The sequence below is a fragment of the Nansenia antarctica genome, assembly GCF_963989245.1.
Source record: "Nansenia antarctica genome assembly, chromosome: 7".
NCBI lineage: Eukaryota > Metazoa > Chordata > Actinopteri > Argentiniformes > Microstomatidae > Nansenia > Nansenia antarctica.
In genome coordinates this window covers 60,196,195-60,213,637 of record NC_137677.1, presented here as the reverse complement: position 1 = coordinate 60,213,637, position 17,443 = coordinate 60,196,195, and the positions used below count along the sequence as shown (strand labels likewise).

At 44.1% G+C, this 17,443-nt stretch overlaps 2 protein-coding genes across 2 annotated transcripts; both read right to left on the bottom strand.

The window, feature by feature from the left end:
* Window positions 1-3,142: 3,142 nt before the first annotated feature.
* On the bottom strand, window positions 3,143-12,759 carry LOC308162112 (uncharacterized protein; the record flags this gene model as incomplete). The annotated part of the gene is made up of 16 exons (XM_080536216.1): window positions 3,143-3,360; window positions 3,773-3,842; window positions 4,380-4,550; window positions 4,803-7,006; window positions 7,488-7,643; window positions 7,784-7,803; window positions 7,956-8,053; window positions 8,523-8,656; window positions 9,816-10,051; window positions 10,190-10,254; window positions 10,469-10,598; window positions 10,930-10,991; window positions 11,219-11,304; window positions 11,427-11,484; window positions 12,063-12,145; window positions 12,630-12,759. The coding sequence occupies 16 exons, from the start codon at window positions 12,757-12,759 to the stop codon at window positions 3,149-3,151; spliced, it is 3,915 nt and encodes a 1,304-aa protein (XP_080392342.1). The 3' UTR covers window positions 3,143-3,148.
* A 153-nt stretch (window positions 12,760-12,912) lies between these two features.
* On the bottom strand, window positions 12,913-17,175 carry LOC308162842 (radial spoke head 1 homolog; the record flags this gene model as incomplete). Its single annotated transcript, XM_080536982.1, has 8 exons — window positions 12,913-12,971; window positions 13,334-13,448; window positions 14,285-14,356; window positions 14,883-15,018; window positions 16,451-16,541; window positions 16,669-16,774; window positions 16,938-17,051; window positions 17,125-17,175. 8 exons carry the CDS (start codon window positions 17,173-17,175, stop codon window positions 12,913-12,915), a joined length of 744 nt encoding a protein of 247 aa, XP_080393108.1.
* Window positions 17,176-17,443: the final 268 nt, after the last annotated feature.

The following is a 17,443-nucleotide window of genomic DNA, read 5'->3' as shown; positions in this document are numbered from 1 at the left end:
TCAGTATCCCCCTCCGCCTGGTCACTGTGGACAACCAATTTAGCCTTTGCACGACTGCTGGTTGCACACACCCCTGGTCAATGTGAACACTCAATTACGCTTTGCACTACTGCTGTTTACAATACTACCATTGCACGTACCATATTTTTGCACATTGCACCTCTTTTTGATATAGCCTCTATTTTTACATCTGTAGACCATACTGTATATACCTCGAACTACCATACTTGCCATACTGTACCTACCACTATCATGTTTTATATCACTATTTTGCATTATTTGCACTGGTTAGATGTTAAACAGCATTTCATTGTCTGGTACTTATACTCTGCAATGACAATAAAGTTAAATATAATCTAATCTAATAAACTCAAGGGACATTCTCACAATAGTGTGGATGATTGACTTCCCCGAAGGTTAAAGATAAACATTTATGTTTGTCTGTCTTGGGGTCATTTCCTTCAATACTGCACACATCCTGCCCGTTTCTCTGCTAGATTGTTACCATAATCACTCTGGATATTTGGGTATTTCCTCGATACTTCCTATTGTCCATGAAAGCCATCAGCAGCAACATTAGTTTATTTATATTTTGTTATTTGTTAGATATTCAATGAGGTTAGTTGACGTTAAGACACTTGACTGTGAATTCATGACTCTTCTACAGTTCTTAATTGGGTCCTTTTTACCTTTCAAATTACAGTATACTTCACGTTGTTTTGAATCAAGGCCAATTTTAATAACGAAATTATGGCAGAGAACTGTGGCAGAGCAGAGAAGCTCCTTTAGCAACAGACTATTACTATTACCATGCTGCACTAATTAGCACTATAGGAGATATTTTCTGCTGCAATAAGACGGTACAACTCCTCCGGCTGGCATGATCAGGGGGATCAGATGTTTATTCATATTGGACTGTTGACATTATCTAATAAGTTTCTTTCTGATGTCTATTTTATGGCTTTCGTATTTTTTTAAATATTTTTTAATTTAATTATATTATTATTCAACTCTATTTTGTTGCTGCTGTTTTCCGATGTGAGCTTCTGTAATTTCGCCTCAGGGATCAATAAAGTACCTACCTATCTATCTACTATTCATTCATTCATACCCTCTGATTGTTGCTAAGTAACAACGATACGTGGTATATTGATATAATGTAGCAGTGATCCGATCTGTCTGTTTATGAATTATTCAAATATTCCATCATTTTCATGCATTTGTAAAGAGAAGATGTGTATAAATAGTGAAGGGTCAGGGAAAAGTGGTCATTTTGTCTCTTGTACGTCCTGTCTGCCTGTAACTTTGGGTTATGCTGCTGGGTCTCAATGAGACTGTTTTACCTGATTAAATAAAGGTTCATGAAATAGGACAACTTAAGAGTTTGGTGCCCCGCAGCCATTGGAAGTAAATAAAGCGGGGCTTTAGTGATTTACATTTATATTTTTGGCATTTAGCAGATGCCTTATACCAAAGCGACTTACAATAAATACATTTGACCAAGTAAGTGAATCATCTGTCCACTAGTCATATTGATCAGACATTGTGATCTGACATTGAATGTACCATTGGTGTTTGACATATTTTGCTTGTAGTTAGCAATTTTACAATGTAGATATCTTCTGATAACAGAACTAACTGAACTGGGGTGGCTGTGGCGCAGGAGGTAGAGTCACCGTCTAATGATCACAAGGTTGGCAGATCAGCGGTTCAAGCCCTGGCTGGCCACATGTCGAAGTGTCCTTGGGCAAGACACTGAACCCCAAAATTGCTCCCAGTGAGCGGGCCAGCGCCTTGCATGGCAGCTTGCTGCCATTGGTATGTGTGTGTGAATGTGTGTGAATGAGAGGCCGTTGTAAAGCGCTTTGGAGCTGCAAAAAAAGGCGCTATATAAAAGCAGTCCATTTACCATTTAACTAAGCCTCTTTGTCTGTGAAGTGATGCATGCATCATGAATTAGAGAAGGGCTTTACTCCATAATGTTATCTCGTGGGCCCAGTAGAGTTTGTGGTGCACAGGGGGAGAAGTAGCCCATTATTTGGTGTGTGTGACTTCATACCCTAACTGAATAAAACAGCTTCCTTGAAACCCAAACCCTTTCACAGTGATCTGATAGGCCGCTTTTGATTCCTCCCATAAGAAAAGACACATCAGTGCAACGCTAAATATGACATAGAAGCAGGTATAACTGTGAATGCACATAACTACACTGGTACTGATCCAGAACGTCCTCCCAGGCACCTGCTTTTGTGCCCGTTTTGTTGGCTAGGGTCTCGTCATCATGTTCTCTGAAGATCCTTAATTATTGATCAATTCTAACTCCTTCAATTCGGTTGTTAAGTCGTGACGTGTTTCCGGGTCCAAAGTTGGCTGAGGCGCTGTCTTCGAAATGCCTCAGTAATAATAATAATAATAATTCATTATATTTATATAGCGCTTTTCCGAGGCTCAAAGACGCTGACAAATATGGGAAAAACGGGAAAGCGCTGTCCCCCTTGTTGTAGGAATAGAGCCGAGTCTAAAAAACGATTGAACTGTCATTCTACCACTGTACACTGGTACTCTGGTGCAGGGAATTTCTGGTTTGGACCCGGAAATTGCTAAACGACTTAACAACCGAATAGCCTGAGCGGCAGTTTTTTTCCTGTTCTAGCTAATTTGTTATTTTTCAGTAATTGCCCATTCTTTCAATAATGAAGTATGGCCACAGGAAGATTATTTTAGATTAATCTTCCTAATTTTAGATTAATCAGGCATTACCCTGATTAGATACTCTCCTACAATCTTTATCAATGAGTTGATCAACCAAGTAATACACATGCAAGCACACACTCCAACCACACCACACACACAGAGAGAGAGAGAGAGAGTTGACTCAGTCATGTAGCACTAAAAGGGAAGGAGTGAGCTTTAATAAAAACACATGGCTCACCCACATGAACAGCAAAACGAAACATGGAAAAGGAGAAAAATTACAAAACCGCATCTGTATCAATCTCTTCCCAACCAACTGGGAGATCACAGATTCAGTGACTCAGTTCTGAAAATCTCCTCGTCAAAGACAGAGAGAGGACGTTTCCCCCGCCCCCCCTCTCACATACGGTACTCAGGCCACCCCACCCGCCCCCTTCAGTCTCGTTACGGAAGGCTAGAAGAAGTCGGCAGCAGTGGGGCGTCCTTTAGGGGTGCTCTTGGGGATGCTCTTGGGGGTCCCCTTGGGGATCTTCTTCTTGGTACTGCCTTTAAGAGCCCCAATGGGAGATTTCAAGACCCCAAACAGAGGCTTCTGCTGGGGGTCAAAGGCTACTCGGGACGACCCTACTGGACTCACCAGCAGGCTGCGATCGTTCTTCCTAAACTCTGTATGGTAAAAGGGGGGCGTGGGGAGAGAGGTTTCATTACTTAGGTCAAGAGAAGAGGATCCAGAATCTAGCTTTTAATGTAGAACGGGACATGAAGTCAGTAGCTTTTGGAGGCCAATTGTCTTGCATTAATAGTCACATGTAGTGCTACATGCTAGAGATGATTGGCTGATTAGATATTCACGTTAATGACCAGTTGAAAAGGTGTATCTAATAAAGTGGCCGGTGAGTGTACTTGGCAATAAAAAATAATTCTGGTTCTGATCAAGCTCATTTTTGTTTTATCACGAGATATTCATATTGCTATATTGATTGTTGTAGAATATATGGTGCACCCCACCCATGTCATATAAGCAAGCAAATAAAGCATTAACTAAGTATGTTCGTATGTAAACATGGCTCTTACATACCTGCAGTTTTGTTGTTCTTGAGTCCAAAGGTAACCTTTTTGGATTCAGACGTGGGAGTCAGACATTTCTTCTGTAACACAAATGCATACAACCCCATGACAGTTTTTCTCTTGCAGCTTTTCATCCCATACACAGATGTAGTCAACAGATTGACATTCTACATGCTCAGCATTTGGATGGACTAAAGCATGATACTGCTGACATATTATTGAAGAGAAGAGATAACATGTTCAGGAAGCTAAGCCCAATGAACACTACCACTTATCCATTGAAATTAGTTGTGTGTGTCGTGAGCTTAGAATGATACGGTTCTATCTCCGTTTAGGGCAGTTCAGAGATATTGAGTGTCAAAAACGTTTGTATTTTATGAATTACTAACTAAAACATTTCAACATTTTAAAAATAACACCACACAGACATTAATAAACACCTAATGGATCAGATTATGTAAAAAAAAAACTCAATTTTGATCAAAATGGAAATAGAACCTTCTAGAATTCCAACGTCACAGTGTGTCTGTACCTTCTTAAACTGTAAATTAGTTGTGTGCGTGTGTGTGTTGTGTGCGTGTGTGCGTGTGTGTGTGTGTGTGTGTGTGTGTCTGTACCTTCTTGCTGGAGAGAGGCGTGCTGGGGCCTCCCCTGGCTGTCTTAAAGAAGAGGGGTGTGGGGATGATGGTGTTCTTCTGGAAGGTCATGAAGGTTGACCCCTGACCCCCTGGCGTGGCCTTCTTGGTCACCTTCTTGCTGCTAATTGGGGTAGACGGCTCTTCGCTGTCCTGGAGAGAGGAGAAGCGCAAGGGACGCATTTAACAATTGGCTCTCGTAAAAAATATTTTTAAAATAAATAAATGTTAACTGGATATAAACTACAAATCACTGAATTCAAATGTCAAATGTTATATTTAGTAAGTAACTACTCAAGCCATTTTCACACATTTGATGGTTAGCTAAAAGTGTGGCAGGTGTTACAACTGGGTTTAGCAAGAGTATGATGGGTGGGTGGGGGCAGGGGGGGTGGGGTGACTCACGTTGCTAATTTTGGGTTTCTTCTTCCCTCCGGTCTGCTCCTCAACGAGACCGTTGGCGAGAGCGGCTTTCTCCGCCGCAGCCTCCAGCTCCTCCGCCTCGACCTCGATCGCTACCTCGATCTTCCTCTTCTTCTTCTTTAAAGGAGTGGGCAGTTCACTCTCATCGACCACTGGGGTCTCGGGCTCAGTTTGCCCTTCGACTTCCTCTTCCTGGACCACTGCTTTCGTTTTCTTCTTCTTCTTCTTGAGGGGGGTTTCCGAGGAGGCCTTGGCCACCACCTCTTCTGCTTCAGTCTTGGCTACCGTGAGCTTCTTTTTCTTCTTCTTCAGAGGGGTGACGGCGATACTGACATCAGCTGGGGTCACCTCTGCAGGTGTGGCTTCTGTTGGTTCACTCTCCACCAGTGTTGCGTCGGTTTCAGCAACCTCTTCTCCTGTGGTCTCCTCGGGTGTCTGTTTGACTTTCTTCCTCTTGGTCAACTTCTTGAGAGGGGTGGCAGCGATACTGACATCAGCTGGGGTCACCTCTGCAGGTGTGGCTTCTGTTGGTTCACTCTCCACCGGTGTTGCGTCGGTGTCAGCAACCTCTTCTCCTGTGGTCTCCTCGGGTGTCTGTTTGGCTTTCTTCCTCATGGTCAACTTCTTGAGAGAGGTGAAGGCGATACTGACATCAGCTGGGGTCACCTCTGCAGGTGTGGCTTCTGTTGGTTCACTCTCCACCGGTGTTGCGTCGGTTTCAGCAACCTCTTCTCCTGTGGTCTCCTCGGGTGTCTGTTTGACTTTCTTCCTCTTGGTCAACTTCTTGAGAGGGGTGGCAGCGATACTGACATCAGCTGGGGTCACCTCTGCAGGTGTGGCTTCTGTTGGTTCACTCTCCACCGGTGTTGCGTCGGTTTCAGCAACCTCTTCTCCTGTGGTCTCCTCGGGTGTCTGTTTGACTTTCTTCCTCTTGGTCAACTTCTTGAGAGGGGTGGCAGCAATACTGACATCAGCTGGGGTCACCTCTGCAGGTGTGGCTTCTGTTGGTTCACTCTCCACCGGTGTTGCGTCAGTTTCAGCAACCTCTTCTCCTGTGGTCTCCTCGGGTGTCTGTTTGACATTCTTCTTCTTGGTCGACTTCTTGAGAGGGGTGGCGGCGATAGTGACATCGGCTGGAGTCTCTTCTGCGGGTGTGACGTCTGTTGTTGTTGCTGCATCCATTTCAACAACCTCTTCTTCTGTGGTCTCAAGTGTCTGTTTAGCCTTCTTCCTCTTGATCGTCTTCTTCAGTGGTGTGGCCGTGGTCTCTTCTGCTGGAGGCTCCTCAACCTCTGGCTGTTTCTCGGCTTCCTCTACGGTCTTCTCCTCTGTCTGCACCTCAGGCTCCTGTAGCTTGGCACTCTTCCTCCTGCGCTTTTTCTTGGCTCCAGGGGTGGTGGTGGTGGTTGTTACAGGGACTGTCTCTGGCTGAGCTACCCCCTCGGTGGCCTCTCCTTCCTGGGTATCTGGAGCAGGCCGGTCCCCTGCTGCCTCGCTGGCCTCCACACTAGGCTCAGATTTCTTTCCCCCCTGTTTCTTCTTGGACGGTGCTGACGGTAACGGGGTCTCTGCTTGGTTATCTGCGTCTTGCACGCTGGCCCCAGATTCTGATTGGTCTACCTCAACTCCCTCGGGTTCTGCTTGGCTCTCTGGCTCTTCAACCGAGACAGACGATTGGCTCCTGGCTTCAATTATAGGCTCTATAGGCCCTGTGATTTCTAATTGGGGGGTCTCTGTCTCAATGGCAGTTACTGCCGCTGTTTCAGTGACCTCCATAGGAGAAGCCGGAGCATCAGCCTTTGTCTCAGGCTCCACAGCTTCAGTAGAGCCTGTTGGGGGAATGGCCTCTGTAACAGGGGGAATGGCCTCTGTAACAGGTGGAAGGTCTGTCTCAGGCTCCACAGCGTCAGTCGAGCCTGTTGGGGGAATGGCCTCTGTAACAGGTGGAAGGTCTGTTGGCGTTGATGCTGTAGCAGGTGCCGTGTCCGGCTCCGAGACAACGGCCGACGCCTTGACCTCCGACCCCACTGTCACCACGGTCTGTTCCTCTCCACCGTCACTCTTCACCTCTCCCGCCGTCTTCTTCTTCCTATTCTTCCTCTTCTTCTTCTTGGTGGTGGCGTCTCCTGCGGCGTCTGCTGGTTTGGTCTCACCCGTCTTGCCTGGTTTGGAAGCGTTCTTCTTGCCTGTGAAACAAACAAGGCAAAAGGAAAATGATGGAGGCGGAGCATCCGGACATCGACATGTCATCCGCCCTCTCTCACCTATGCTTCCTGTCAATCTCTACTGTCTCTATCCCAATAAAACAGAAACACCCTAGAAACATACATTGCATACAATATTCTTCCACAACAGAACAGAAGATTTTGGGCCGCTACCCACACGGTTAGCTGTGTTGCTCATTCCACGAATGGATGAACCTCATTGTAAAGGTGACTAATCAGGCTTTGCCATGATATAAAATAGAATACCAATTGGTATTATTAAAGGGTAGGAATAATAGACCAAAATAACCTTTCCAAACTTTTTTTGAGGAGTTTATATAATATATATGAGGGGAAAAAAGATAACAATGATGCAAGTGATACTTTTAACACAAAACTACAGCACACAGTGGCTGAGATTCAACAGTAATCATGGATGCTTCAAGAAGAGGATTTTCTGTACCTTTCTTTTTCTTCTTTGCTGCCGGGCCCCCTTCCTCCTCCTCCTCCTCGTCTCCTAGACCTCTCCCCCTCTTCATCCTCGTCCTGCTGCCGAACATCTCATCATCATCCTCGTCCGTGGAGACCTCCTCTGGGTATTCATCCTGAGGGAACACACCTGAGAGAGGAGAGGAGCAAAGACAGAGAAAAATAAATAAAAGACAGAACAAAGGGAGAACACTCGGCATGAGATTTCCAGGCACATCCATCACAATGCAGCTCTGTCATTAAATATTTATGATGGTGAGGACTTCCTACCTTCAGAGAGGTCCCGGAGACTGCAGGAGTCCAGAGGGGGAGAAGAGAACAACCTCAGTTAAGTCTTTAGCAATGCGGACATCAAGGCATTTGTGTGTGTGTGTGTGTGTGTGTGTGTGTGTGTGTTTGTGTACGCGAGTGTAATGGGAGAGAAACGGGGTATACGACTCACCTCTTGATGACCTTGTAGAGTCTGTGTCTGTTGAGGCTGGGGGTGTTGCTACGGCTGGCCAGCTTAAACAGCTTGTCTGCCAGGGCAGAGTAGTCAAACTGCAACAGACACACAACATCAGGCCTGATAGGCATACATTCTAGAAACTACTATTGTCCATCAAACCAGAAACTGACATAAAAAGCTTTTGAAACATTCAAATGCTGTTTTTTCTTCTTTGCTTCAATATGATTGGATGTATAACCAGGTCAGTTTAGGATGAGTACCTAGCTATCAGGTGTCAATGCCGGACATGCAAGCCGAGTAAAGACACACATTAACTTACAGACTACCCGTTACTGCGATAATCATGTCAAGTTGTCAACTAGATGTTTGACTTACTTAGACAAATGTACTTGTTGTAAGTATGCTAAATATCAAAAATGTAAAGGTAACTGTGACCGACCAATATCTAGTACCAAATCGAAACTTAATCCATATTGAATAAGCGTATTACATCACACACTCTGACACGCACACGAGTAACAGAACTAATGCAGAGTAGAGTGCAGAGGAGGCCAAGTTCACCTGGAGAACAGGTCCCATCGCTTCATCTGGCATCTCAGAGTCAGAGTCAGACTCCAGGTGAAGCAATTCATCATCATCAACATCAACATCATCATCATCTTCGCCCTCATCCTCTTCCTCGGTCAATATGGTGCCTTAAAAAAAGGGTGAAGGGAATCAACTCAGCTATAAATTGACTAACAATGGGAAACCTGTTGGGAAACAAACCCCCCTCCAAACAACTATCTACATTCCCAGCAGACATGTTTAACTTTTTTACGTTTTCCACATGCCACATTCTCACAAAAACACTGCAACAGGTGAAGGACAGTCAACCTCTAGCTCAGTGTTTTTCAACCACTGTGCCATGAGGGATCGTCAGATGTGCCGTGGGAAATGATCAAATTCCATTTAATTGGTCCAGAAAAATCAATGCGCAAAATCATTTATTTCATACAGCTCTCGTATGGTTGCGCATAGGTGGTAGGCCTGTAGGTGACGGTAGTGCGATTAATAGCTTAATCTGACCTTGTTGATTTTCATATTTAGAGAGAATTAGAGATGCGGGTAGACAAGTGACAACGCTAACAACAAAGATAGATAAATATTTGAAGAGGGATCTGCTGCACCGACTCTGTTGTGCTTAGTAGGCTATGTGGTGAAAAGCTATCAAACAGTGCCATGGTCCCTAGCCAGCTTAAACGCAATATTTCCGATCACATCAGAGTATGTCGAACAAGGAGGACTTCAGTGGGACAATTGCATAAGTGTCTGCAATGATGGAGCAGCAGCTATGTTGCTAAGACCTTACCAGCGGAGCTATCTGACGTGTTGAATGCTGTTGTGCATGTGTATGGTAAACTTTGTCAAAACAAGACCTCTGAAAAGCCGCTTATTTGCAGCATTATATGAAGAGATGGGAGCGGAGCATCAGGCGTTACTGCTCCATACGGGAGGTCCGATGGTTGTCCCGCGGAAAAGTGCTGGCCCGCGAGTTACGGGAGGAGCTGAAAACCTTTTTAACCGATGAGAAGTGTGATGACGCAAAGCTGCTTGTGACGAATAGTGCACAAGGCTCTCATACATGGCAGATAAACAGGGGCAGGCTTTGCACTGAGTGAGTATAACGCTAAGTCCTTATAATGTGATAGGCTACTATGTATCATTTTGTGACATTTGTGATGGCGGTGTGCCGTGGGATTTTGTCAAAAAATGTGTCGTGGCACAAAACAGGCTGAAAAACACTGCTCTAGCTGACGCAGTCTGCCCATCTCCCCATTTGGACCACCCAAGTCTCCACAACGGAGAGCCTACCATTGGTCTGCTTCGCTGGGGTTTCCTTCTGGGCTTTCTTGCCGGCTGGTTTGCTCTTCTTTGTCTCTTCCTCCTCCTTCTCCTCATCTTCGTCATCCTCCTGAGAAGCCTGTCCTGAGTCAGTGTCCTCTCCTCCTGAGGTCTTCAACTCCTTCATCAGGTCCTCAATGGCGAAGGGAGCCTGGTCGATGATGGCACTGAAGATGCTGCTGCAAATCGCTTTCAGCAGGATAGAACTGTGAGGGAGGGAAAGAGGGTGGGAGAAAAGGATGGAAAAGGTGCTTAAGTTGTACAGAGAAAGGAAAGTAGTACGCTAGGCTGCATCTGTTCCGTGGCGTGTCCACAAAAGGCTTACACAGACAGTTCCAACTCACTCTTTGGTTTTAGCCGCCGTTTTGCAGAACGGGTCGATGAACTTCAGGTTCTGTTCCGCTGTGAGCTGCAACCACAGAGCCATAACCATCAGACAAACTGTAGCAGAATGATTCATAGCATACAGACATGATACACTGTAATAAATATCCCTGTCACCATGCCTTTTTGGCTTTAACACAGCTGATTTGGTCATTCATTTTCCCCAGGCCATATCCCTGAGTATTATGCACAAAGCTGCAAAACTGAACCCAGACCAGTCGTTAAGGGCTAAATCATACCTGAGTTGAGCCCAGGGCAGCCAGTTCAACCATGTAAATGTCCAGGATGTGGAACTGCAACCCACAGGGGGCGCCGTTGGCACTGTGTAGGACCTGGGTACTCAGCAGCTCCAAGAACTTGGTCACCACACTGGGGGAAGAGCGGGAAGTCATTCAAAGGTAAATTTGTACATTTAAATATTTACAATATTGTATTGTAAATAGAAATATTTGCACTAGTGCCTCATATTTTACTGTCAAGCAGGTCGCTACGTACATCTGACAGACTTGAGTTTGGAATAGGACTAACTACATTACCAGAAAAAAAAGAAAAATAAATTAAACGTTTTCTTCGATTCTCTAGCACAGCGACACTGCAGATGGCACTTCACTTATTTAGACAAATGTACTTATTGTAAGTGGCTTTGGATAAAAGCATCTGCTAAATGACTTAAATGTAAATGTAAACTGTAAACACTTACGTCGTCTCCCAGTCTTTCCTCTTCATCATCTCAAAAGTCTGCCTGAACACAAAGCGGACCAGCTGTCAAGAGAGAAAGAGATGAGTGTGAGGATTTTGCATTGACTGTTCAAAATAATAATAATAATAATAATAATAATACGCTCTATTTACTGAATATAGCACCTTTCATATGAATGCAGCTCAAAGTGCTGTACAAATAGTTTTCAAATTGGTTGTCATCCCACAGTATTTATTAGTTTTTGTTTTGATTTCAGAGGATGAAATCTCCTCAAAGTATAATTGCTGACCTGGAAGAACTTGTCCATGCGCAGTCTGTCAATGCCCGTCCATTCTCTCTTGATGGTCTGTAGGAAGGTGTCGAAAAACAAAAACTCTGCAGAAGAAAAGGTCAAAGGGGCATCGTAAATAGACCCCATCAGAAAGTTAGACTGTGGATAAAGAATTTTGCCAGCCAATTATGAGTATTGTATATAAGTCAAAGAATGGCAAGCTTACGACTGTCAACATTCTGGAAGCTTCTCATCAGGCCTGCAATCTGGTGTGAGTTCTGCTCCTGTGGACATAACATGAGAAGGCTTAAAACTACTTGAAATGAACGAAAAAAATTGGAAGATGTCATCCATTGCCAATCATAGTCTTGTTGAGTCATTGAGTCTCTTCCCACTGAAGGTAAAAATTAAAAATGCAAGTAAGTGACAGGGTATATACAGGAATCTTGAGGTTAATTTCAATACCGTTCTAAGACTTTTTAAAGACCTTGTCATTATTTTTCCAGACCTCACCGCCACTTCGAGCTGTAACCGTTTACATCAGTGACACCTTTAACTTAACAGTTTTAGTTTGCAATAGACTAGACCACTATCATTATCACTACAGAATTTCCGGTTAATCTTTGTTTTTTAATAAAACTAATAAATTCACGAACTTTTACTAAAGGTTTTTAAGACTCAAACTCTTTGGACAGAGTCTAATTAAGAAAAATACCTACAAAATTCAAGACGTGAATAAAATCGTGATAAGACTTTTTAATACTTATTAAGGGTCTTGATTTTCCCAAAATTGATTTATCAACTTTTAATACTTTTCAAGACACCGCGGATACCCTAAGTGAGGTTACATAGTGCTGCTTACCTGAAGGTTCGGTTTATCCTGCATCCACAGGCAGTAGAAGAGGCCCTTCCATAGTTTGAGCAGCTCTTCTTCCGAGAACCCACCTGGACAGACAGAGGTCAAGAGGTGAACAGGTGAACTCTAGATGATCACTGTCTGATCGAGGCCAGACAGACAAATGGAAACATTGTTGCTCTTTGATGTTTGATGAGGTCAATAGGTGAACAGGTGAAGTCTAGACGATCACTGAGATCAGAGGCCAGACAAGTGGAAACATTGTTGCTCAGTCGGCACGTTCGATGTTCCGCTAGTGTGGTTGAGATGGCTTCCTACTCTTCAGTATTACAATGAAACAAGTCACAATAATCAACACACTGAGGGCAGTCATGCCATCAACATGTTCTCACTGTCGTCACATCACATGCATCATTGTGACAATGTCAGGTTATAGATTTGTAGTAATTGCAATTTCTTTGGTTTGTCATCACATTAGCTACAAAGCTTAGCTGTCGATTTCCCTCCCCACGTTTCCTCCTCTCTACGCAGCAGCCTGTAAGCCCTTTACTTGTCAACTCCCTTATTTCTTACCTTTGATATTTTGTGACCTAAGGCTGATGTACTTTCTCAGCTTCTTGATGGCTTTCGTTCGGATGGTCTTCTCGTTAGAAGCCAACCTCTGGGCCAGCAGGATCTCCGGTGCTTGTTGTATCGGCGCCATGTTCCCACCATGTGTTTCACGTGGAAACACTCTTGGCCGAGCAGCAGTGACACAATTCTCTCTGCGCCCTCCCCCTCACACGTGTCCTTCCTCCTGCGACGCAGAGTGATGATGTCATCCGTCAAACCTCGAGTGGACGAGCGTGTGATGCTTTTACACCACGGGGTGGCGCTGTTTACCCACCTTTTCAGATATTTGTTTTCCCACTATGGCTAATAAGCATAGATGCCACACAGAGAGGCACATTTCTATGTGGGCAATATTGCCACTGAGGGAATTCATAAATGACACCTCAGACAGACCAGTATTAAAGAGACAGACAGACAGGTACTTTTAAATACCAACAATATGTTTATTAGTGAAATTCAGAGGAAAGGTGTCGTTTGTTTGCAGTGAAGATCGATGAGTCTTTCCCACGGTCAGTTTGTGTCCGGGGTGGGAGGCTTGTCTTTATCATCTGCTCCTTCTCCCTCTGTTGCCTTTGTCATATCTGCCAACAATAGAAATACACACTTAAGATATCTCTCTCTATCTCTCTCCTCCCCCCTCCCCCTCTCTCTCCCCCTCCCCTCACCTGCGGGGGAGGCTTCCTTCGCTGGGGTGGAGAGGGACAGGCTTGTGACGGCCTTGGGTTTCCACTTCAGCACTGTGGGGGTGACGATCTCATCCTCCTCGCCGTCACCTCGCCTCTGTCATGGAGGGAAGAGTTTAGGGTTTCCCTTTATAAACAGCAGTGGCGGGCGGTGCATTTCACACCTAGGCCTTCAGTGATGTCCTACACAGTCCTACCTGAATTATTCCACCTCTTAATACCATCATTATGACACGCCATGGCTCTACAGTATGTCTGAGCACACAGCTTCTCCTAACATGTGTTAACATTTTCTCTCCCATTGACACTATTGCTATGTTTTGAGCGCAATGCCGTGTTCTGAATTTTGCTGGTTGTGGTACTGTTTTATTTTTGTTGTTCTTACACAGCTAAGCTCAACAACATTTACAACTCCAGTGCACAACTCGCATGTGTACATTCATCACCAACCAAGTCATGATGCATGCAGCTAATAAATCATGCAGCTAGTAATACTGGTTATTTTGTGTATCCACCACTAAGGGTGTCATGCAGGAAATGCACACAGGAAATAAACTAGTTTTCTACACTTAAAAAAAAGGCACATCAGCAGCATTCTGTGGTTGCCGTGGCACCTCGCCTCCTGAAGGCCCTATGGAGAAAATAGCCCTCCCCACGCCCGGAGTAGGGAGACCTGGACTTCTGGGCCTTCACATTTTTACCATTCTCCTCGAGTTTTAGTCGAGAGGGAGAGATTGTTAACGTGTCTTTGTCATCGCTTCCTCAACTTTGAACAAATATTTCAAGGAAACCACTTAGGGAACCACTTTAGGCCTCAAGTGGCATGACTAGGAGGGGTGTAAGAATGTGCTTAGTACATAGAAGCTTGTAATATCACTTCTTGCAGACTCCTGGTAGAGCGACACAACTGGTACTGTATGTATGTGGTTTTACCTGATCCCCTTGAAGATACTCTCCATGCTGCTCGCAGCCATTGTCGAACACATACTTCCCTGGTCCAGAGGGCTGAACAAGAGCAACAATGAACAGCATTGATTTAAAGTTCACAACAATGAAACTATGAAACTATGATGAGTATACATGATATCTTTGTGAAGTATGTTGGGACTGAGATATGCCAGGGTGAGCAAAAATGAATGAACTGCAGCGCATAGAGTGTATGGCTGGTGTTGTAAATAGTCTGGTGAAACAAAGAGACATGTTTTCACTTCTAGATGTGCTTTGCCTTGCAAAAAGTAGGAAACTGCAGTCATCGAGCTTTAAGCACTCTTAAGTAAGAGATGAGAGAACAATAACACGATGTGCTCCAAATATCTCAATATTGTATAACTTTTCGCCACCCTAGTATGTACAAAGTGTAACTAATTACAAGTATAACAAGACAACATCTGAACTTAATACTGACAATCAATTGTATTTCTTTCAAATAAGCAGAACAGAGTATTTTAGTGTTTTCTAGGTAAGACACTGTCATCTCTCTTGCTATACTCTACCAGGTTAATGGCAGAGTTAGTTAGACCTGCTGACTTACATTGTTATTGAGGAAGTTGCCTTGGTATCTGTGGTTCAGGTGGATTAATTCTCCCACTGACTCCATTTTGCCGTTCATCCACGTGCCCATGTACCTGGAGCCTGTGCCCTCGTAGCTGTAGGTGCCCTGTCCGTGCCTGGCCATGCAACAAAAGGGAGAGATGGTGGGTGGGTGGGTTAGGATTGATTGATTGATTGATTGAAAACTTTATTAGAAGATTTGCAGATGTAGGTACATGAAAGTACATATTACATACAAGGTCAACTAAAAGGATAAAAACCCAAGAAAGCCACTGGCTTATTTCAATTCGGGTCCTTGATTTTCAATTCATCGTTACATGTAAGACAGACAGGGGAAAAAAAACAACTAGTACTATCTACACGATAATACAGACAAATAACTATTACTATCTACAAGATAAAAATACATCCATCATGGGAAGAACAATACTAGATATACAATACAACAAAACATCAGGTATGTACGGCGGGTAGGACAGGTGGGGACATACACCACAGGTGGGGGCGGGGGACAAAACACAAAGTATGTACAGTGGGTAGTTCGGGTCTTTTAATCTGATTTTTGATTTAGAGGGTCCAGTTACGGATTGCAGCCTCCTGTAAATGTTTTTTGAGAGTGGTTTTGAAGGTGGGCAGTGTTTTGCACTCCTTTAAGATTATAGGAAGGGCGTTCCACATTTTTACTGCATAGTTTGCAAACGAGTTTAACCCCTTGTTTGTGGTGCAACGCGGTTGAACGTGGTTCGTGGAGCTTCCTCTGGTGTTGTATGTGTGGACGTTGTTCACTTTTTGGAAGTATGTTGACAGGTACTTGGGTGTCTTTGTGGTGTAGCGTATCTTGAAGACCAGGCCCAGTGCAAGCTGCTGCACTCTGTCAACTACTCGTAGCCAATCAAGGCTCAAAAAATGAGCAGCGGTTAGATGTGTCCTAGGGTTGAGGCCTAGCAGAAGCCTAACCAGTTTATTTTGGGCTGTCTGGAGTCTTGTTTTATGGGCCTTTGTGGTTCTATAGTACCATGATGTTACGGCATAGTCGAAGTGACATTGAATGAGAGCTCCTGATAGGGTCCTCAGTGTGTTTTTACTGACAAGTGAGGATATCCTGTACAAGAATCTAGTTCTATGGTTCACTTTTTTGATTACTTTTGCTGCCATTTTATCTCCGGAAAGATTTGCCTCTAAGATGGAGCCCAGGTATGTAATATCCTCTTTTCTTGTGATATTAATGTTACCCACTTTTATTTAAAAATTTTCAGCCTTTCTGAGTTTAGATGGGGATCCGTATAGGATGGTTTCAGTTTTACCTAGGTGTATTGATAGTTTATTGTCAGCTAGCCAGATGCAGATTCTACTCAGTTCAGTGCTTAGCGCTTTTTCCACCTGCAATATGTCCCTGTCAGAGACCAGCAGAGCCGAGTCATCCGCGAACAGGAACAAATTGCAATCACATGCTGATGACATGTCATTCACATATATTAGGGACAGAGAGACTGATCTGATGTCTTTTTTTCTTTAACTCCCGTAATCTCTTTACATGGTAGTTAGTACCTTTGATGGCGTAACCACTCCCCGTCATATGTGTCTCCGTTGGGGTATGTGTAGATGCCGTGACCCTGCCGCTGGTCATCCACCCAGCTTCCTATGGGAAAGAGGGGGGGGGGGGGGGGGGTAAATGTCTGCTCACACACGCTCAGGGGAGCATACTGCATGTGAAGAAGTTGCTGTTTTTTCAATTTGTCACACTCATACCGCCTTTTTACATTTACCTTCATATTTTGACCCCTCTGGGTAGTAGCAGATACCCTGTCCATGCTTCAGGTTCTGGTAGTATTCTCCTATGTACCGGGCTCCGTTCTTGAATCGGTATGTCCCCTGAGATAGAAATAAGTCAATGATGGGGTCAATGATCCTGACGTCCGGCCTACCTGGCCAGATACACAGACACATCATCATGGAAGGCAGCTATCCTCCTAGTCAGTAAACTGTAAGATATATAATATAAATAGTTTATTCAGTTTATATAAATTCAACTTACCTGTCCAGATCTTTTGCCATTTTCATACATTCCCTGATAGGTGTCTGAGTTGGGAAAAACTGCTCTCCCGACCCCATGTCTCTCTCCAGCTTCATTTCGGTCCCCTTCATATTCCTGTGTTAAGTTAAGTTAACGAGTTTATGATAAAAGAAAGTTACCTAAAACTAAAATATTACATTTTACTCACCCCAAGGTAACCTTGATCGTCATCAAAATCCTCAGATCCAACATCCGACATCGTTTCCAGTATCGATTAATTAGTTTGACTTTACTGTTGGGTCAAATAAAAACAGGTAGCTAGATAAAACTGTTGCTAACGACGGATAGCCACGAAGGAATCACCAACGTGTTTACGGTTGTCATGACAATGATGGAACGTGATCAGACACGTGACCGTAGAAGATGCGCGCTCCATACAACCGTCAAAAACATTTACACGTTTGGTTGTGAATCATTGATAATAAATATCGGTGTGAATATGCATCTTATATGTTGGTGTGTGGACA